Below are 23429 nucleotides of genomic sequence, written 5' to 3'. Positions count from 1 at the left end.
AGTATATGCGACTTTTGATGTGTTCTTTCAACATAATTTACTTGTGATTATGAATATTGTTTTATTATGGCTTTTGTACGTGTAATCTCTATTCTCTATTCTAATTTTAAAAATGTAAATGCAATCAACAAATAGGATTCTCACATATACATCGTTCTAATCCAAAAACATCTGCAAGTGGGGTGTACATGCATTATGTCATGATCTTTTGCTTACCTTTCCTTTACTTTCAATCAACATTAAATAACATTTTTTTTTTTTACTTATGTTAATATGTATGTATTCCAATATGTTACCACCACAATCTCTTGAAGGCTACAGAAGGCAGTTCAGCAGTATATAAACCAATAGATGAGATTGAAGAATATAAAGGCCACTGGGAAGATCAAGTGAGAGTAGGCTTTAATGAAGTTAGTGTTTCGGATGATACGGAAGCCTCGAAGGGTCTTCTTCTTGGCTCCTGTGGCCTCATTTGCCAAAGACAGGCACACCACCATGTGGTCCTGTTTATCTGCAGCCTCCTCAGAGGAGACAGGGGCCTGGGTATATCCTGCCAGGCTGTTGGCATCAGGCTTACTGTACACTTCATCCAGAATCATAGTCCTTGCATGGGATATGTCACATGTGCAGGGTAAAGCCTAAAATGGAAAAACACAAACACTTCCATATCCATTTAGAGAACTTTTAACTTGCCTCCAGGTTGTGAATATTACCTTTACATGCATTACATGTTCTTTGAGAAAAACTTCACAAAGTCATCCTGAAAGTTTTACATCATAGGGAAGTTTCAACTTTTACAGGGGCTAGTCTGTGATTTCATTTCCCACCCGAATCCAGAATGTTGGTGTTTTTCTTTTAAAAAAATAATGCTGTAAAGGTCCAAAAGTTCCCAAGGTTTTGTTGTAATTTAACTGCTATCTATTAATTCACAAGCATGGATAAATCCAAAATTCATTTTTTTGACTACTGCCAAGCACCGTACTCTGCTTCACATTGACATGGATGCATTTTAAAAGCAGACTTTTATTTCTGAAATGGTGGAACCTGTTTATAAGAATAATAACCTGTTAGATTACTGTTCAAATAAAGCTGTTAAATTTTAAAACCTTTTTAGAAATTAGGGTTTGCGTGTCTGATCATTTTACTAGTCCAGGTAGCCAGGTCCGATGTTACCTTACATATTTAAAGAGGATTTATTTCCTCTTTTTAAATTACATCCATATTTTGAAGGCATAAAACCCATTTAAACCACAAGGAGCCAAATTTTCCCATTAATAAATGCACATTTGTTATGGGGGGATTCAAAGGCATTGCTAGAAACCTTAAAAAAACAATATCTTAAATACAATAGACTGTACAAAAACTGTATGTTTTGTCAAGCTCACATAATGAGGGTGCATAAAGGCAAGTGATAGTGAAAATTATTGTTAGCAAAATAAGGTGATTATTTGAATATACTTGGGAAAACCGTTGCGTATTTACCTTCTCCTTTGATTTGCATTCTGTCCCATCATACACTGTGGTCAGGTAGTTTATGGCAGCATACTCCAGTACTGATAAAAAGACAAAGACGAAGCTGACCCACAGGTAAATGTCCACAGCTTTGATGTAGGAGACTCTGGGCATAGTGTTCACTCCAGTGATGATGGTGGACATGGTGAGCACCGTCGTGATGCCTACAAGAAATGACCAGGACATTCTGTTAAGAACACAGTTACTTCTTTCAGTTTGTCTGCATTACATCTTCACATCAGCTACACACTGGTGTGCTACAGGGCAGAAACAAAAAAAAAAAGTTTTGTATTTTAATCCAATTTTGTGTAAAATGTCTTAAAAATGTTATTTTTTGATTGGACTGCAAAGGGTACATTTACACAACACAGATGTACTGAAAACAGAGTAGGATTTCATTTTCATTTTTGAAAGGTTTTACATACAGACGACAATGTTCCGATTCAAAACAATCCCCATTCACACAGACCCTCAAAAATGACAAAAAACCCTATACTATACATTCCAGGCCAGTAGTTAGCGATGTCACTTTGTAAAGAAACACTACACTCTTGAACACATTCCTATAAACGGAGCATGTAATAGTATTAGCATGATGTCACCAATTTTACAAATTTACATTTTAGTAGTTTACAAGGAGAAGTTAACAGCATCATTTTCAAAAATATTTGAAAGCATCTTTTCAAAGTTTGCATTTTAAGGCTCCCAAAACACAACTGTTGTGTAAATGAATAGCTAAAACACAAAATTCTTTAAAGGGGTCATATGATGCGATTTCAATTTTTCCTTTCTCTTTGGAGTGTTACAAGCTCTTGGTGCATAAAGAAGATCTGTAAAATTGCAAAGACTAAAGAGTTATTCTTTTCATAAAAGTTAAGAGTTAACCACACCCCCCCTAAAACGGCTCGTTCTAACACACCCCCGCATCTCTACGTCACTATGTGGGAAGATTTACATAACGCCGCCCAAATGTTCACGCAGAGAAAGAAGGCGTAACGTTTATTCTCTCTGTTGCCGCAGCTGCCATGTTCTGATGTCACTGTGTGTTTCGTTGAAGTGAAACTTTGTTTGGTCTTCCAAAAGAGGACATGATTAGAAATCAGTGGTTAAGTTGTGCAGCACATTTTATGGAAGATGAGGACTGAACCTGTAGCCTGCAATGCGTCTGCAGCACAGTGGCTGTTTCAAAACTTCGCAAGGACAGTCTGGTGCTTCTGACTCACAGCCTGAAGGTCCTTTTTTTATATTTAAAGAATTTGCCACTGATGATTCAAACGTGAGTTTTGAGCAGTAGAGTAGGCTTGTTGTTTGTTGCTTCTCTGATCACAAATGCAGACATGGTTTTATGTTTACGCGGCGCGATACGCAACACAACGCGTAAAAAGATCGTATAAGTCATTATAATCAGTAATTATGTCCCCACTGGATGCAACAAATGCCTCATTTGTAATGGGTTTTATTGGTTTTTGTCTGGATCACGAACAAATCTTTCTATTTAACTGGATCTTCTTAGTGAACCGGTCGAACCAGTTCACCAAATCAATCTGAATCGTTTGAAACGGTTCACATCTTCAGAACTCAAAAAACCACAAAAACCAGATAAACGTGCCTTACACTCCCTCTGATGCGAAATAAACCAATATCCCGAGTTATTCAGTTACTTCTAACCAGTGGCGTAGCCAGAATTTTATTTTTGGGCAGGCCTGGGCAAAAGTGAGCGGGCACTAGGCTAACTAACGGACGGAGTCCAGTGGTGTAGCACAAATCCACGACCCCAAACCGCAAACTCAAACATATTTCGTGTTAAACAGGTTTTTTTTCTTTTTCTTTTTAAAAAAAGTCGGTGCTTGAAATAAAGCTTTTTCATTGATGACTGCAGTGTTAATAATTTTAATTATAGGTCTATAATTTATTGAATAATAAACTTGTTTTGAAAGACCTTTTTAAAACATTTTCAGTGAGGAGTAAGCTAGCCTAATCTTTATTATCCTCACAGCATGTCAGTTATGCAGTGCTGCGCTATGAAATTATTGTGGGGCAAATTAATTGTAATATTAATTTAATAATAAGTAACTTAATAATATTAATAGGCCTAATAATTAGAAGAATGTATTAATTGAAAATGCTAAATTAGATATAATTTATAATTGCCAAATTAGATAAAGAACACGCACTAATTTACATGCATGAAATGCCCTAAACAGCCTGGAAAACACTGTTGTCAATCAAACTCATCAAGAATTATGCAAAAACACATTTTATTTATTTTAGTTATTTGAGATGTTATAATAGTTCTCTAATTGTGTTTAAATAGATTAAACAATAATTATTTAACAAATATTATATTTGTATAATAATCTGGTGGGGCCTTTCATCAGAGGGCAGGCCTGTGCCCGTCAGGCCCTCATCTGCCTACGCCCCTGCTCCTAACAGTACATTGACTGAACTGCTAAAAGAAAGCAGACAATGGGATGTGCACGAGCAGAGCAGCTGGACTGAGTCTTGTGCTGCTGGGAGACGCATCACAGTATGGTGAGGGGCATAACATTTCCGTCACACCCATATAAATTCCCCCAAGTGTTGATAAAGAGATTTTTTAAGTGTTGAGAAAGAGAGCTCTGGCTGTTGGTCTGTATCCCTAAATATTCAATAGTGTTTCAGTATTTTCAGTTTTTTTACATGCACTGAGTCTTTCTTTCTTTCTTTAATATGTGTACTGCAGTGACACAAGTTACATGATCAGATTATTTATTCAAGTAGGGTAGAGTAGGGTAAAATGCCCCCCTACTATTTTTCCCAAAACAACCACTACATAAAGTCAAGATAATTTTTTTGTTGTAACTATGAACTATGTTGACAAGAGTGATGTAGAAGTATTCACCTTAAAGCTTACACTAGTGATGTACCTGAGAAAAAACGGATTTCACAGTAAATTATCTCATTTTCAGCAGAAAGAAAAAAGTGTTTTAAAGCTTGTTGTTTAGTAGAACATCACAGTTACTGTATATATGACATGAGAATAGTAAGGCCTGTAGATAGGGAGTATGTGTTATTTTAGAGAAATATAGTTATATTTTCAGAATGGCATTTTTATTTTCTTTTTTTTCCCCAAACCTAGTCTGTGAGGTAAAACACCCCTGGGGTGCTTGGCTTAATTCATTTATTGAATGACGGCTCTCCTGTTCCCTCTCATGTTGAGAGAAATTGGGAGTAAGTGCAGCAGCACTTTCTTCAGGCTGAGGCTTATTAATTTCACTTTTGGCCTTTACAGTTTCCAAAAATATAACTTTTGGGTTAGTTTTTATAAGCAAGCCCAGGTCAGGTGACAAAAAGTAGCATAATGCATAACTTTCCATAAAAATGAACTAACACAATAAGTTACTTTGTTATTGAGTAATCCAATATTGTAATGCATTACTTTTAAAAGCTACTTATCCCCAACAACTGTACACTTCAAAATTAATAAAAAAATAGAACAACAACAAATATGGCAATGGCTGTAACAGGTATTGATGCCATGGCAATCTGTTGCAGTTATTATATTTGTCCACTGTTAACACTTTAATGAAAACGTTCAACATCATCTACACAAGTCTTGAGTTTTCAGAAACCAGTCATTTCTTAATTTACTAGGATCTCATACTAAATACAGTGGTTATAGAAAATAATCACTCCCCTTTAAAACACACACACACACACACAAAATTTGTTACTTTGCAGCCTGAAATAAAGATGGACACAGTTTTTGTTTTATCCAGGTGTATTTACTCAGTGCAGCTTATAACATCCAAGTGAAAGATATGACGCCAACATGTCAGAAAAAACAAAAAAACAAAACAGATTCACTGAGTTTGAAAAAGGATCACCTCATTTTCTCAGTAATGTTTTGAATCGCCTTTTGCTTTAATTACAGCCTTTAGTCTGTTGGGATTTGTCTCTACTAACTGTGCACATCTAGACTTTGCAATATTTGCACACTCTTCTTTGCAGAACTGCTCAAGTTCAGTTCAATCTGATGGTGAGTGTTTGTGGACTGCAGTCTTCAAGTCATTGCACAGATTTTCAGTGGGGTTTAAGTCTGGGCTCTGACGAGGCCATGCAGGGACATTCTGCTTCAACCACTGTGTGCTCAGTTTTGTTGTGTGCTTTGGGTCATTGTCATGTTGGAAGGTAAACCTTCTTCCCACTGACAACTTTCTGGCAGAGGGCTGCAGATTTTCCTCAAGAATTTGACAGTGTTTTGCCCCATCCATTTCTCCAGTCCCTGCTGCAGAGAAACACCCAGAACAGTATATCACCACCTCCATGCTTTACTGGAGGAATGCTGTTATTTGGATGCTGAGCTGCATTGGATTTTCGCCAGACATATCGTTAGGTGTCGAGGCCAGATAATTCAATTTTAGTCTCATGTGGCCTCAGAATCTTCAAGGTGCGCTTTGGCAAAGCTCAGTCTGACTACATGTGACCTTTCTTGAGGAGTGGCTTTTTTCTTGCAACCCTCCCATACAAGCCACATTTGTGGAGAATGTGTGATATTGTTGTCACATGAACACAATTACTACTCTTTGTCATAAATTCCTGCAGCTGCTTCAGAGTTGCTGTCGGCCTCTTGGTCGCCTCTCTGATCAGTTTCCTCCAGCTCTTTGATCAGTTTGGAGTGACGTCCTGATCCAGGGAGGATCTGTGTTGTACCAAATACCTTGCACTTCTTAATAATAGACTTCACTGTGCTTCTAGGTATTGATAAAGGCTTTTTGTATCCATCTCGTGACTAGTGCCTGAACACAACTTTATCCCGGAGATCTTTTGACAGTGTCTTGCCACCCATAGTTGATTGTTTGTTTCAGTTGCACTACCAAGGCCTGAAATAACCACAGCTGATCACAGCTGAAAGTCAAATGGCTTTGACCTGATTGAGTTTACAAATCATTTTTAGGAAGGGGGTGAACCATTTTCCAACTCAGAGATTCTAGGTTTTTTATTTTTATTTCTATTTTTTTAGACATGTTGGTGTCATATCTTTCACTTGGATGTTATAAGTTGCTCTGAGTAAATACAGCTGGATAAAACAAAAACTATGCCCACATTTCAGGCTGCAAAACAAAAAAATTTGATTATTTTAAGGGGGGGAGGAAGTATTTTCGTGATACCCTTTTCACACAGTGCCCTACATGTGTAAAAACAAAACAATAACAAAAAAACACTTCAAACAATCCCCTACACGAGTGTAGTCACATTGTTTTGTTTGGCAGCCACAGTTCATTGGAAATTCTTGATCTTAAAACAGAAATCAGTATAAATGGGAATGTTTGTATCTACAACTGCTTACATCAACAATAACTGGTTGTGAAATCCTGGACATATTTCAGCATTCAGCCAAACAAGCCCATTGGTTTCCCCAGTGAATTCACCTAATGAGAGTCGAGCAGGAACAGCTCGCCGGTCGATCCAGAAGGACACCCATGACAACATGACCATCAGAGTGATGGGAAAGTACGTCTGAAGCAGGAAGAAGAAGATATGACGACGCAGAGTGAAGTTGATGTAAAGACGATTGTACCAACCTGCAGGTTATATGAAATAAGAACAGGCTCTAGTAAAAGAAAATGCAAAGTTTTCTGATTCTGAAGTCTGAGCAAGGACTGAACTTAAATCGGTTTCATAAGGGTACTCTTGGGCACCCTTAAGAAACATAATTAATATAAAAAATTAATCACATAATGATATGTGTTAAATTCTCAAACACTGACCACAATTGGTGATACCAAAAAAAAAAAAATAACACATGCCTACAAAAAAACAAAAAAAACATAAAAAAAATGAACAAACCTAAAAAATAACTTTACAAAAGGCTATTCGCAAATTTCTGAGTTAATTATGTACATTTTTACAAACGGTCACTCTGTTATCTTTTTGTTGGGGAAGTCGTGGCCTAACGGTTAGAGTGTTGGACTTGCAATCCAAGGGTTGCAAGTTCGAGTCTGGGGCCGGCAGGAATTGTAGGTGGGGGGAGTGAATGTACAGCGCTCTCTCCACCTTCAATACCACGACTGAGGCGCCCTTGAGCAAGGCACCGAACCCCCAACTGCTCCCCGGGCACCGCAGCATAAATGGCTGCCCACTCCTCTGGGTGTGTGTTCATGGTGTGTGTGTGCACTTTGGATGGGTTAAAAGCAGAGCACGAATTCCGAGTATGGGTCACCATACTTGGCTGTATGTCACATCACTTTAACTTTTTTTTTTTTTTTTTGTTCTTGTTGTCTCTTCATGCTTGATAACAGCATGTGTCACTACAAATGGTCAATAATCACTTGAAGAGTGAACCTGTTTTATCAATTAACAGCAACACTACTGTAGTGTTATACTTTTACTCTCTGAAGAGAAGAAACATATAAACACTGATTTTTGATTTAACACTGATGATTTTGTGGTGTAATGAGCATAATCACATTAACATAATTACTGCATTCTGTTTCCATGAGCTTCAATTTATTGAGTGCCTTAATCACATTGTGTGCGCATATAAAATGCATGCAAAAAGAAGCTACTCATGACAAAGTCCAAAGTTGCTCAAATCAGATTCCAAATAAACTGATTTTGGCCTTCATATGCATGCAACAAAATGGCATTTGTGCAAGATGTCTGGCAAACTATAAACCTTAAATGTGCAAAGTGGCAGCGTGTCATGCACTAGTAGACAGCCTGTATCTACTGAAACTGAAAGAGAACTGCCCAGTTTACTATTTAAAATTAGGCATGTGCACCTGTGCTGCTGTAGAAGGCCAGTCTGGAGGTGGTGTGAAACTTCTGAATGAGGAACTGAGACAGCGAGATCTTGTCATCTGTGCTCAGTGATTCATCTCCACTCTTCCAGTAGAGCATCAGGTCTTCATCAGTGTAAGCATCTGGACACATAGCACATGAACCAATGTTTGCTGAGACTCTGATGTTATATTTAAAGGATTAGTTAAAGAACATATTAAAGTATAGTTAAAAAAAAAAAAAAAAAATACAAAAACTCATTAAAGAACTCATTTTAAAAATTAGTTCTTCCAAAAATGAAAAATTCCAGATGTAGAGGAGTTTGTTTCTTCATGGTAACAGATTTGGAGAAAATCTGATCAAACAAAATCATCTACTTCTTGAATGGCCTGAGGCTGAGTACATTTCCAGCATATTTTCATTTTTGAGTGAACTATTTCTTTCTAGTCAAGAGAACTGCATGTCACTCACAGCTCTCCAGCTCTAACGTGCAGGTCTGTGTGTCCAACGCGAACCGACTGAAGCCCATATTGCATGCTGAAGTTACAGTCACTCTGAAACACACACAAAAACAAAAAACACTGTCAAACATGTAAAATAAAACCTGCATGTATGCAAGCATGCAGGTTACGGTTTGCAATGCATTGTCCGAATATTTGTGCTGGTATACTTGTGTAAATGATGTTTGTTGTCCAAACCTCAGGCTGTAGAGCACATGTCCATCAGGATAGACCCTGATCATGATGTTCTCCGTGGTGGTGTCGTGGATGAAGGATAGTTTGGAATGGACAAAGAACACATCAGGCACCCAGATTTTTTTTACCAATTGACCATCGATAGTCATACTTTTATTGTTTTTCCTGGGAAAAGACAATCGCTCATCCTTCCAGTGGTGTCTGAGGTACAGGGTCATGGTGAAGTCCTGTATGAAAAGTATACCATGGACTGACTTTCAAGAAAAAAAAATATATATAAATAAATAAATAAATAAATAAATAAATAAATGCTTTTCTCTTTTAAAAAAAAAAAAAAAAAAAGTTCAGTTCAATTCACAATTTTGAAGTAAATAATAACATTTTCATTTTGGGTGAACTATCCCTTTAAGAACAATAGGGGGTCAATGGGAAATAAGCTTCAATATATACTTGAATTAATGAAATATTTTTAGTATATAAAATATGTTTAGTATATAAATATTATATTGGTTATTGGTGGTTAAACAAATAAATATTTTTTTTCTGCTGGTGGTTAAACAAATAAATATTTCTTTTTTTTCTGCTTCCAAGATTTAAGCAAAAAGCACATTCAAAAGGCACTATTAAAGGGTTTGCATGTGACAAATCCTGAGATAAACACTTTATGAAGAAACTTTATGAAGTACATTTGCAGCAACTGACGTCACTGAATATGTGCAAATGCGTCTTTCTAAGACGTTTCTCAGCAGTTGCTTCACTATTGTGAAAGATTCCTCCACAGACAGTTATGAATATAAAATAAGTCACTGATTAATCTTCATGGATTAATAATGCTAAAATAAAAACAATGTTCATGCATCTTAAAGTCAGGCATGAACATTAGCTTATTTCATATTCTAGCTTGTCATCATTTGCTCAAATGCTTTCATTTGTCACACATCTGACATGACTAAATCAGAAACTTGAACATGAAGGTCCAAAAACAAATACTAATCACCATTATGGTGACTTCAAAACGATTGCTTAACTAAATTTCTCAAAGTGGCACAGTAAAAGACAACTTTAACTTTAATTTGAATTCACAGTAAAACAAGAGCAGTAAATTACTGTGATGTTAGCATCATTCTGCTGTTCATTCACACTCATTTGTGAGAAAATGTCCCAGCATGCATTGATTTCACAGCAAATGTCTGACTACATTAATATATTGTAAAATAATACTCATTAATCCTGTAAATTCCTGGCATTTTTTACAGTTTGGTTTTGTTTATTTGACTAGCCGACATGACAGTGGTCTTGTTACTCATACCATCTGATCATGTGATCTCAACCATAACAGATATAGAATAAAACAGCTTATTGCAACTATAACAGTGTAGATACTGTTGATGTGGTTACAAAAAAATTTGCTTAGGCAATTGAAACCTGAAAAAAGCTTTTATGCAAGGTGTTGACATGCATTTTCAAACTGCCTAAAGCCTTGTGGAATATTACCATCTGTTGGCATTACTGAGGGATGTTAACACTTTTACCAGCCTTTATCAAATGGGATGGACTGATCCTGATTGGTTGATTCTCTGTGATGTCACTGCGTAGACCTCATGGATTATCCTCTAGCATATTATGTAAGATCAAATCCATGCTCACTCATAAACATCGGCACTGATATGATAAATAAAAGCATATCTAGACACATCTCCAATGCTTTCAAAAGGAAAGGTTAATTACAAAGGCTGAGCTCTATATATAATCCATGCAATCTCCCTGATGTCATTTGGACTGCAAGTAGCCTACTTTAATGTTAATAATCACATTACATTAAAAAAATCTGAAAAAAATTTTAAAAAAAATTACCACAAATTAAAAATTTTATAAATGCATCACTCTTAATATGCTGAGCTTAATAAATGCTGATTTTGATTTTAAAAATAGTGTCCAGAAAGGAAGATTTTCAGAAATGTCCATTGTTTTGGCATTAATGTTTGTTTGTTTTTTGTTTATTTATTTATTTGCTCAATGGCCATGACAACTATGCAAAGCTAATGCAAAAATCTTAATGGCTTCATTTTCTATATACACAATATAGTAGTTTTTTTTTTTGGAAATAAATATGCCTTACATTATAATAAACAATTTATAACAAACACTGAACAGAATAAATAAACTTTTCTTACCATATCTACTTCTGAGATACTGTCCAAACTCTCTACCTGTACATCTACACCTACTGGTACTGCTGGACCTGAGAAGAGAAGAGAACATTAGTTTATTATATATATATATATATATATATATATATATATATATATATATATATATATATATATATATATATATATATATATATATATATATATATATTGTTGTTGTTGCTTTTTTGTTTTTTTTTATAATGTGCAATTTCCCATTTAAAGAGACTATTAAAAATCAGGAACTATTCATACACCCACTGCATAAATGTCAACATATACTATGAAACCGGAAAATCAATTGACACTCAAGTGGGGTTTACTACATTCTCAGAAAAAAAGGTACAAAAGCTGTGATGAATTTTAAATTTATTTTTATTTTTGTTTTCATTTTAATTTTAGTTAAAGTACTAGTAGTATTGTTGTGTTTATTATTGCTATTGTTATAATTTTTATATATATATATTCAATGTCTATATGATTTTATTCCAGTTTTAGTTTTTCTTGTACATAAAATAAACTTAAGTTATTATAGTATATAAAAATAAATAAATTAGAACCCATTTGCAGCTTTTATTTAATCCAAACGTGAGCAGAAACACAACGAACAAAGACTTTGCTTGGCAAAACAAGAACTTAAAAATGAACAAAACTCACCAACAGCGGGTTACACAAACAAAGTTAGACAAGAGACAATGGCACATGAGGGCTATTATATAATAAAGACACCTGTGCACAATAAACACAATGAACCAATGAGAAAACAAAACAGAGAACCATGTGATCAAAACAACCAACCACAACAAGACACACAAGGTGCGTTCGACTTCATGAAGCACTGCGCAAACCGATCGGAATCTGACTTGAAGCAGTGCATGCCGGTTAGAAATTTTGTCCGACTTGAGACGGCGCCGATGCCACATGACTGTCATGTGTGGCATCAAAGTACCGCGAGAGCGTTTCGAGAGCAGCCGACTGACTCAGCCGCCGCAGTTTCTCCAGAGCGACTGCAGGAGCGCTGATGACGACACAGCAGCTTCACGATTGGCCAGATTCACCACATGACAACGATCACGTGTGTTTCGGGTTTATTCTAACCTTTTCAGTTCCAATAATGGCACAAATCTGTGTTTTTAGAACGGTAAAAGCTTTTCACTGTAGTCGCACTGTCGTATTGAGTCACGTTTATCATACAACACTGATAAAAGCACATATACCCCCACTTTATTAGTATTTAAATAGTATTTGATTATGTTGAACTTTATTCTTGAAAATAAGGTGCTGTATTAATTTGAATTTCTGTTGCTCATGAAAACGTTTCTAAAACGTCTGTGTATTTGACAAATATTGCATTTAATCTGTGATCATCTGTGATAAAGTATGCAAACACCACATGAGTGTCACCAACGGGAGCAGAAAAGTGTCCGGCTTGACGTGTCTGTTTTCAACTCTGCCCCCGACTGCAATCGGCTACTCTCGTTGATCGCCGTCTGTAGCTTCAAGTCGAACGCACCTACTGACATGGAGAGCACATGGCAAGATAACAAGAAGAACAAGAGAATCACATGACAAACCAGGAAACTAGACTAAGAGCATGAATACAAATATAAGACATGAACACCAACAAAAACAAAATTGTGGTGGAGCGAAGTGGAGGTGGAACGGGGGAGGGATGGAGGGCCATGCTTGTGAAGGGAAACAGGAACTGGATCATAGCAATGACTCTGGAGCAGTGGTGGACCAGGACCGAGGAGCTAGGCGGGCCTGGACTGTGGAGCAGAGGGCAAGACCAAGGGCCATGGAGCAGTGGTGGATCTGTTTCATAGAGCAAGGGCAGGCCTAAATCGTGGAGCAGAGTTGGACCTTGACCTTGAAGCAGTGGTGGGCCTGGACCGTGGAGCACTGGAGGACCTGGGCCATGAAGCAGAGGCAGGCCTGGGGACGTGGTGAAGGTCGCTGGCCAGTGGTTTGTTGTACAGTGGTTGACCTGCAGCGTGGAATCATGGTGGACATGGACCATGGAACAGTAACAAGCCTGGTCTAGGGAGCAGTGGCGGACACCATGGACTGTGGAGCAACCATGAAGGATTAGGGAACAAGGGTGGAGACCGAGACCAGGGTGGAGCCAGCAGAGCAGGAAGCCAGGGCAGAGCAGGCAGGGCCGAGGATCCCCACGATGGAGCAGATGACGACCACAGCAGAGCTGACAAAACAAAAGACCACCACGGCAGATCAGGTGGTGCTGGAGACCATGATCCATGATCGTGACATAACAGGCAGAGTATTCAGCGGTGGCCTCCATGGCCGTGGCAAGACAGGCAGAGAGTTCAGATGTGGCCTTCTTGGCCATGACAGGGTAGACTGTGAGTTCAGAGATGGTCTACTTGGCCATGACAGGACTGGCAGAAGGTTCACATGTGATCACTGTGGTCAAAACAGGACAGGCAGAAAACTCACATCCTGGCGTCAACACAGGACTGAATTCTGGGGCTTGAACAGGCTCTGGAACAGATTCATGAACACGGGCAGGCTCTGAAGCAGACTCATGGATTGGAGTGGGCTCTGAAACAGACTCATGGATTGGAGTGGGCTCTGGTGCGAACTCATGGACTGGAGAGCAGTGTGCAGCCCATACACACAAGATGTCAACCACCATCATGGGCAGCACAGCTGATGGAGGGAGGACCTCTGGGCTGGACAGCGCTGAGGCCGCAGGGTTTGAGGCCACCGGGATGCCAGTCGCTCGCACTGACATCATTGGTGGATCCATAAAACTGGCCATTAGTCTTACCTGTCTTTGTAAAAATGAATGGCTATTGGCAGCTCTTCTTCCTAGTTGTTAATTTGCCGGTTGATTACAGACCCACTACGGAGTGTCCAGTTAGAGACTTTACCACAGATGATCAGGTATGCGGGAATAACCCATTTATTGTCTACAAACTCAGTACACTGAAGAAATTTTGTTTTTCATGTTTTGGATTTTCTTCAATTAAAGATAAAATAAAAATATTAAATATGTTATTTGTACAAATAACAAATAACAGTGGTATATTATAAATATAATAACAACACAATATTGACACAAAGAATATAATACAGTGATTAAACAATCAAATAAGAAAAAAAGTGCCATTATTTGGGAAGATGCACTGCTAGAAATTACTAATAATGAGCAGTTGAAATCTGACACCTCTCAGCACTGAGGACAGCCGCTCTGTCTAGAACTGGGGTTTTAAAACCTATTCTGGAGGACCCCCAGCACTGCACATTTTGTATGTCTCCTTTATCAGACATGCCCAATTCAGGTCTTGCAGTCTCTACTAACGAGTTAATGAGTGGAATCAGGTGTGTTAGATGAGGGAGGCATGCAAAATATGCAGGGCTGGGGGTCTTCCAGGACAGGTTTGAAAACCCCTGGTCTATAACATTAGTGCATATGCACCAAAAGAGTGCTTTAACTTTCAGAAATGAGCGATATATATTGAACATATATATGAAATAAACCATATGATGATTAAATGGCACATATTATGTCTTCTAAACATAACGGTAATATATGTGAGGAAAATATTATGTAAATACATGCAAACATCTTTACATGCTAGTTCGTCTTTATCACTCGCATACATTAACTTATAAACATTTGGAGCAGTTAAACGTTCACGAACAATGTAGAAAATGGATGAACAGACTGTTACTTCTTTATAAGCATGCCCTATGATTTCCGGAAGTAAAAATGTACAATAACAAAAAGGCCTATAACCTATACCAGGGCTATTCAACTGGCTGCCCACTAATAATCTTCATCCGGCCCGGGGGAAGAGTCACACACACGTCAAATTGTTTTTGCTCTAATTAGTTTTATGACATCAAAGTACGTGAGAGCGATTCAAAAGCACAAGAAGCCATCTGCTCTCTAGAGCTCTCATGGTACTTTGTCATACAACAATTGGTCTGCGCACCACAAACAAAGCCAAAACGTGGATATTTTAGGCAATATTATGAGGTATCCACAGCTCTAGTTTAAACAAGTATAATGACCGTGCTATCGGTCATATCTTCTAGCGAGAAATAGCACAGAGACCGGACAAAGTTAATTGTCAAATGGAGTTTGAAAGGCTGTGCATTCAACTTTCCACATACGCTGCTGAGCCGCTTCAGTTGACAAAAATGCACACAATTGTTAAATGTGTGGTTATGGCGAGTTACCTCGTAAACACGGTCTTAAATGAGATCTAAATGACCATAAAATGTTGGGAGAAAAGCAAATGTGTGTTTCAGATCCGCATCATGTGCATCAGGTTTTAAAGAGATAGCAGTGCTTTTAAAGTGAAACCTGATGAAGTCTCTGTTGAAAAGCTATAATTATTGGCTAAAATTGAGGGAAAATAAATTTAATAGAGATATTAGTAACATTACTGGTATCAATGAGACTGGCCTTCATTAACAATAGGCTACTTAGTAAAAAGATGCCATTAAACCTTATTTAAAATATACCATCTTTATGTTATTTCTTCATAAATTTGGAGGTTCAATGTGAAATTATGATAACATAACCCGAACCCCCTTCAAATTTTTAATTCGATAATCTGGCCCTCAAATGAAACTAACTAAATAGCCCTGACCTATACCATTCAAAGTAGCTTTAATCTGGTATGGCAGGCAGTCGGATGAGATGTGTGACTGGGCATGTGTACAGTTTCTTTCAAACCTTAATTTTGGCTGTTCTTACTCTGCTGTCTACTCCAGGGAATACTTTCGACACCTGGCCCACCTGCCAGAGTGCTCTGGGCAGCTGGTTGTCGATGATCAGGACAGGATAGTGCCAACCTGGAGGTCAGATTTCTCATCTTGATACTTCTGGTGGGTCTGAAGGCTGGGAAGGTAGAACCTGAAGAAGCACTTCCAGAATTGGTCAGCAAGGACTGGACTATGGCGCCATCTGCGTCAACTGATCTGTTCAGATTCTGGGTATAATAACAAAAGGAAGTGATGAATCTGGCTGTCCCATGAGAAGGGAATTTGGTGTGATGGGGTCTAGATCAGAAATGTCAGATGAAGTGTAGCCTAGTGGCTTGGAATTTAAGATCCCTTCGATCTCCACCAGCACAGTGTACAGTACTTCGAAGGTGACAGACTGGGCACAAAGTGTTGTCATGTAGGCCTGTTTTAGGGAGCGAATCTCTCTTTCCCTGCTGCCACCAAAGTCTGGAAAATTAAGGGGATTGAAGTGGAATTGTATTATTCTTCTTTCAATCCTCTATTCCATCCCATTAATTAAATAAGTTCAAACTTCCTTCACCTCTCCATGCCATCAAATTAATTAAATCCAAATACTAAACTCCAACCTCATCTTACTAAGAATACTTAAGAAAACCATGAGGAATGAATCAGAGTCGAGGCTATGGAGGATGTCAATGTAAACTGCCTGGGTAGTTATACGTTTAAACAGGATGCCCCATTTCTTCTCATTCCTGGACCTACTTTAACAGTACATGGACCAAAGCAATCCATTCTTGTTGAGTAGAAGGCGGGTTTGAAAAACGTAATCTGGCTGGAGGGAGGTCTGCCATTTTTGGTACCCCAGTGTTTCTTCTCCACTTCTGGCAGTCTACACAAGTACTCCGATACCGTTTGATGGCCTCTCTGCCTCAAAGAATCCAATTTTTATGCCGAAGCTCAGCAAAGACTATTTCAGGGCCTGGATGATGGAGTTTAGTGTCATAACTCTGTATAAGCAGTTTAGAGACTGGGTGTTTTGGGTCTAGGACAATGGGGTGCACAGTATCAGGATCTAGACAAGGGCTACAGTCCTACTCTGATCAGCTGAGTCTTGTTGTCAAGTGTTTTTAGCCGACTGTTTCTGGGAAGTGATTTACCTGCCTTTAGGTAACCTACGTGTCCTGCCCGGAGTGCTTATTGGCTCGGGATGGATGCTGCCTGCGAGTCGACTGTAGTGTATCGCAAGGGAAAATAAGACACATGAATATAACCTGTGTGTCCTTTTTTACAGTCTTGGCCCAAGCTCTGCATCCCTCTGGGTACTACAGCCCCCCTGCAAAAAATTCCAGTGGAGACTTAAATGGTCTCAGGCATGGTGGCCATCTTGGCTGAAGACTCAGGCATGGCAGCCATGACATGAAAAGGCTTTGGGTTGGCAGACTAAAGGCCCGGGTATACTTCAATTTCCGCGTTCTGTTTCGTCTCGTGCACAGCTGGGTCTGCACAGTTTTCAAGATTGCAGAGATTACCGCAAGATTGCAGGGCCCCTCGTCCACAATTTCCACAGTATATGATGAGCCAGACAACAACAAAGCATAGTCTATATACCCTGCTGTGGAAAAATGGATTTTAGGACTAAGACTAAAGTTGTAATTCATTGTTTATCTCTGTGAAACTACAGAAGAGTCTCCAAGTGTCTGTCTGGTTCTGATGGTCTCAGAGGAGGCCTTCATGCAGCCTGTCTGTAGGCATGAGTAAAACTGAAGCACATATTGAAGAAGAGCCAAAGCTGTATCTTCTTAACCGTCACCTGTGTGTGCACTGACCATCTGAGGACCGTATTGAGTTAGTCAACAAGAAATTTGATGCTCCAGAACCTTTCTACTGGGCTTCTATTGAGGGATGTGCTCTCTGTATTGTCTCCAGAAGTTCACCACAAGCTCCTTGGTTTTTCTCTGGGAACCAGTGTGTCAGGTCTATACCACTGCTATGTAGTCAACAGATTTGATGATGTTGGAGTACAGAGGTAAACTCTGTGAGCTCTAGAGTTGAGGGTCAGTGAAGACGATATCTAGCTTTCCGTTTTGACCGCATAATGTCTACCTGATAGGAAATCCCAAATCCTTTTCAAGTCTGAACCGGACTTTGAAAAGTAGTGGACAGTTATTTTTGTGGCTGACCGTATTGGATATGCATTTGTAGGAGTTTCCCTTTCAGACGCAGCATTTATGGGAGGAGATAATTTAAATAAATCATGCAATGTGATTTACTAAGGTTTGCACTAGTCAGTTTACTGGTATTTGCTCCATTATTTAACCACCTAAAAAAGCCTTTGCCCATCTTGCACCTGTATAGTTAGCAGAATATACACACCTGATTATCATCGGCTCTGCTCGTTTGCTACCCTATGCTAATTTGCACTGTTCTTGGTAGATTGTGTTGGTCATTATGGAAATAATCAGTGGTGTGTTTCCTGTTTTATCTCTACGTTGTTCTTAAGTTGCTGTACCTTATCGTTGATAAGTGTTTACTGGAACAGTCCTAGTTAAATATACCTTCTGTAAGTCATATTTTCGGAAGGTTGTTCTGGACCACTATGCCTTATCACTGTTGACAGTTCACTCTGCTTGTGGCCACCACTGTGCAAAAAGCTTCTTTACATCTCAGTCTATACGAATATAATTCTGAAATTAGAATAAACCCAGTGTTCAATTAGGCTAATTGAAGTATTTTCATGCCAAGAATAAAACTGTCATTACACTGATGGTTGTTAGCTTTTTAATGGTATTATCCAAAGGTACATCAGTAGGCAAACCATTAGGCAAAGCTTAGGAATCTATTTAATGGGATTGATTGTGGTGGGGAGTTGATCAAACTATGGCAGAAATACAGTGAATGGTTCTGCTAAATCAAAGACGGCACCATCCGCAGAGCCATTTAGTGTATGTGCACTATTTCATAAGTGAAAACTTTAGTCGCCCGGCTACCTTGAAAAAAAATAAAAATAAAAATCACCTCATAGATCTTGTCAGCTTATAGATCTTGTTGGTCCAACTTTGTCGAGGCTCAAAATTCAGTTGCTGGAGGCTCTTCTGTTTCTCTCTTTAATTTCTCCGCCATAGTAGTTGTTGATTATATGTTTCACGTGTTGCACTTTTATTGAGTAGGTCATCCAATAACAGAAATGAGTGATTTCCACCAGTAATTTAATGCGGCTGCTGGGCAATAAGCCCTGGTTGTGGAGTAAATGAAGACACTATGGCAAATATATTATGTAGGGCTGTCAAATGATTAATCACGATTAATCACATCCAAAATAAAAGTTTTGTTTACATAATATATGTGTGTATACTGTGCTGTGTATATTTATTATGTATATATAAATACACACACATGCATGTATATATTTAAGAAGAATATGTTATGTTTATATATTAAATATATTTATATATAATATAAAATATAAGAATATAAATATATAAATGTATATACATGTAAATATTTTCTAAATATATAATTTATGTGTGTGTATTTATATATACATAATAAATATACCCTGTACACATACATATATTATGTAAACAAAACTTTTATTTTGGATGTGATTAATCGTGATTAATCATTTGACAGCCCTAATATTATGATAATATAAATGACCATTTGAAAGGTCAGTGAAGGAATACTGCCATTTAGTGTTTTTATGGTTATTTGACCCAATTAGTAAATTTGGCACATGATGTTTTAAAACATGCCAGACCAAAGACACGGAGAGGGAGTGATTGGATACATAAGAAATTACAAAACAACTCAATTTAGTGTAAATGCCCTCCTGAGAAACAACAACATTTCAGGATAAAACCCTCACTGGGATCGATGTTTAAGTTGTGCATTTCAATCTGACTGCTGTGATAATGAAGACATTCTGTAGAAACAAGAAGCAAAATCAATGTGTAAATAGAAAAGCCTCCACAACATCAGCAAGTAATTGGACACCCCCATTGGCGCTGCTGGTTCAGTTAACAGGAAGTGTAACTTTCAGCCATCCAGACATTGCCTAGAAGAGGTCAATCCTCAAATCTCTGCAGGAACAATGAGACTTGAACAAGAAGCAAGATATCAGTGTGAACTCCAGACATCAGCAGCTGACAACTTTCAGTAAAAAGTGAAATAAACTTGAACCACTGATTTCTAGTTGTGTCCTCTCTTGGAAGGCCAAACAAAGAGGCTTCGCTTTCACAACGAAACACACAGTGCCGACGGCAACAGCGAAAATAAAAGTTACGCCTTCTTTCTTTGCGTGAACATTTGGGCGGAGTTTTGCAAATCTTCCCACACAGTGACGTAGACATGTGGGGGTGTGTTAGAACGAGCCGTTTCGGTAGGGGGCCTGGCAGACTCTTTACTTTTATAAAGAATATCTCTTTGGATTTGAGACTTTAGTATTTGCAACTTTACAGATCTTCTTTATGAACCAAGAGCTTGTAACACTCCAAAGAGAAAGAAAAAAATTAAATTGCATCATAGGTCCCCTTTAACAATAAAAAGGACTTGGAGTCAGTCCACATTTTACTTTTATTTATTTATTTATTTTAATGCCATTTGTCATATGTGGTAGAAATGTTCATAACTTTCAGAAGAAATTACAAAAATGACCAAATCTTCTGCAGTGCATGTCCACTGTAAGATACACTGCTAGAACACAAATTAAAGTTGTTTTTAAAAAAAATAATAATAATAATTATTATTATTATTTTCTAACAGTTCAATGAGCCAGTTGTGCCATGGAAACACCCACATATGGGTGAGGTCATAAAAAATATCACAAAGCAAAACTTCCTAAAGGTCTTAAAATGTGCTTTATTTTGGGGCAAAATATGAGCCTTGACATGTCTTGTAACTTTCACCATGGTATTTTGCTAAAATAGAAAGATTCAATGATGATGATGATTATAATGATGAACAACTGATAGAACAAGTGAATCAGTTTACATCGGTTCATAAAACTTACATTATTTGAAAGCTGTGCAGCATAGATATCATATAAATAATCCAAATGACCTGGAGCACGTGTGAAAGATGAAAAGTGTGAGAAGCTAGAACATATTCTGAAATATGCAAAGCTCCTATTCTTGCAAATAATCACTTTATGAAACTGTGGAGATATTGAAGTGTAGGCTCCAAAGTAAAAGGAGAGTATTCATTTACTAATATTAATTGTATTATGGTCTCATACAATAAAAAATAAGAAAAAACTGCATAGGAAATAGTCTACAATCAGTATGAGTTGACAATATATGTCCAAACAAACAAACAGATTTTACCTGCAAATGCTGGTCTCATAGTAAAGTCATGATCATTGACACGCAGCAGATGGTTTGATTTCACCAGATGTGTCTTAGTTTTATCCAGCATCTTCTTGAAAAGTGGACTGCAGAAGAACATCTCAGCACTTCAATGCAATCTCATACAACTCTCATGAGCACAACTATTATTCACCAATCAACCTTCAGGTTTTGAGGCAAAAATAATTAATTGCAATAAATGTTTAGTCTTTTGTATGCACACTAGTATTAACAGTTTTAACCCACATTTAGTATTTCAAATAAATATTTAAAGCAATTTATAATTAAAAATATTATTAATAGAAATATTATAATTTGGACTTTTTTTTCCACAAGCAATTCTAAAACAACAAATAGTATTTTGACATTCAATCTATTATTTTCTGTAAAACATTAGTTCCTGAAATGTGAACAGTCAATCAGATTTTTGTTTCCACACTGTTAGTGAATTTCTCAGATTCAGTGTTAAAAGCTGTTTTTAATTTTTGGAGTCTTGATTGCGAAAAAAAAAAAAAAAAAAAAAAGAATTGACAGTTGACCTGTGCTTAACCTTCAATGTTTTACAGCAGGAGTTCTCAGCTCTGGCCCTCGAGGTCCACTTTCCTGCAGAGTTTACATCCAACCCCATTCAAACACACCTGAACAAGCTCATCAAAGTCAGGATCACTAGAAAATTACTGGCAGGTGATAACTTGGAGGTAAACTCTGCAGGAAAGTGGCCTTTGAGGGTGAGTTGTGAACCCGTTTTACAGTTTAACTGTCATCTCATTTAGTTGTCACAATCTATAGCCTAGTTTTCAACCTTTTAAACCCTTAAACCGCCTACTAACTCCCTATTTTGGTAGTTTTCTTGGTAGAATTTAAACGATAAAACAACTATGATACAGAATTTGATTTATGAAAAAGCAAAAATAAAAAGGATACATTGAAAAATGCCATTATTTGCCAGCACAGTAATTAGAAATGTATCACAACATAAAAAAGCCACAAGCATTTTTTACTCAAAGATATGTAGTTACTGCAGTTACTTATTTCGAGCAACAACAAAAAAAGATGCTAATAATAATTTGACATGTCTGCGTCTCGTCAACCTTCTGTTGAAATAACAAGTTGAAAGAGTGTGACACTTACGTTCCGTGTTTGTTATGTTGTACAGATGTTCTCCTGAGGTTGTGCTTCACCTTCCCTCACTGACCGCACATACTCGCACACAACAGCAGAAAAACAGCCTTCACAGAGTGAGACATCGCGAAGGAAAGACTAGACAATCATCCGTTGTGGAGCGCATCTCGTCTGCAGCGCACTGAATGCTGGAGCTCAGCGCACTTTGATTTGGTCTGAGTTCACCGCTCCGTACTTACAGACGCGCGGAGCTACAGTATGGCAAGCCGAAAGATTCAGAATTACGCTATAGATTAATCGTATTTACATAGTACTTCTGACCCTTTGGGCTTGCCATACCGCGGAGTGGAGAAGAACACACGGGGTGTCGAGAGACGCACACGTTTTAAAATATGAACTAATTTAACTAAACACATCGTCTTAAAAAGGTGTAGATTTATTGATCAACTATTACAAATCGCAGATGGAACGCACGACGAGGCTCGTTCACTGGACATTTTTTGTCATTCATTTAAGAAACGCACCACAAAAAAAAAAAAAATGTCGACTTTGTTTGTTAGACTACTGAAAGAAGTTCTAAATGACTGGCTACCAGGTTTTGTACTTTTGAAGTTACAGTCTACGTTAGCCTATGTGATCATGAATCATTGCAATCTAAAGGCTTATGCTTAAATCAATGCTTCTCACTGGTTTGTAGACTAATGGAAATTCAAATATAAATGAATTTTCTAACAAAAGCACACTTTTAATTTTAAAATGGAAAGTTGTAGTGGATAGTGAAGGAAAAGCAGCCAACAATGCATACTTGCATCCCTCCAGTAGAGTTTCAGTAAAGCATCCCATGATGCATCATGAAGTTTGTTGAGTCCATTATATCCAGAGCCCTATATGTTGATTATATATATATATATACAGTACAGACCAAAAGTTTGGAAACATTACTATTTTTAATGTTTTTGAAAGAAGTCTCTTCTGCTCATCAAGCCTGCATTTATTTGATCAAAAATACAGAAAAAATAGTAATATTGTGAAATATTATTACAACTTAAAATAATAGTTTTCTATTTGAATATACTTTAAAAAAA

General features: G+C 37.6%; 1 protein-coding gene across 1 annotated transcript; it reads right to left on the bottom strand.

Moving 5' to 3' along the window:
* Positions 1-23258, bottom strand: gabrr2b (gamma-aminobutyric acid type A receptor subunit rho2b). The gene is given in 9 exon segments (XM_042777343.1): positions 1-638; positions 1483-1676; positions 6924-7076; positions 8277-8417; positions 8746-8828; positions 8973-9196; positions 11144-11211; positions 21202-21308; positions 22354-23258. Coding segments are annotated over 9 exon segments (1395 nt in total). The 5' UTR covers positions 22470-23258; the 3' UTR covers positions 1-329.
* Positions 23259-23429: the final 171 nt, after the last annotated feature.

The sequence above is a fragment of the Cyprinus carpio genome, chromosome A20, assembly GCF_018340385.1.
Source record: "Cyprinus carpio isolate SPL01 chromosome A20, ASM1834038v1, whole genome shotgun sequence".
Taxonomy (NCBI): Eukaryota; Metazoa; Chordata; class Actinopteri; order Cypriniformes; family Cyprinidae; genus Cyprinus; species Cyprinus carpio.
This window is presented reverse-complemented; position numbering and strand designations above follow the sequence as displayed.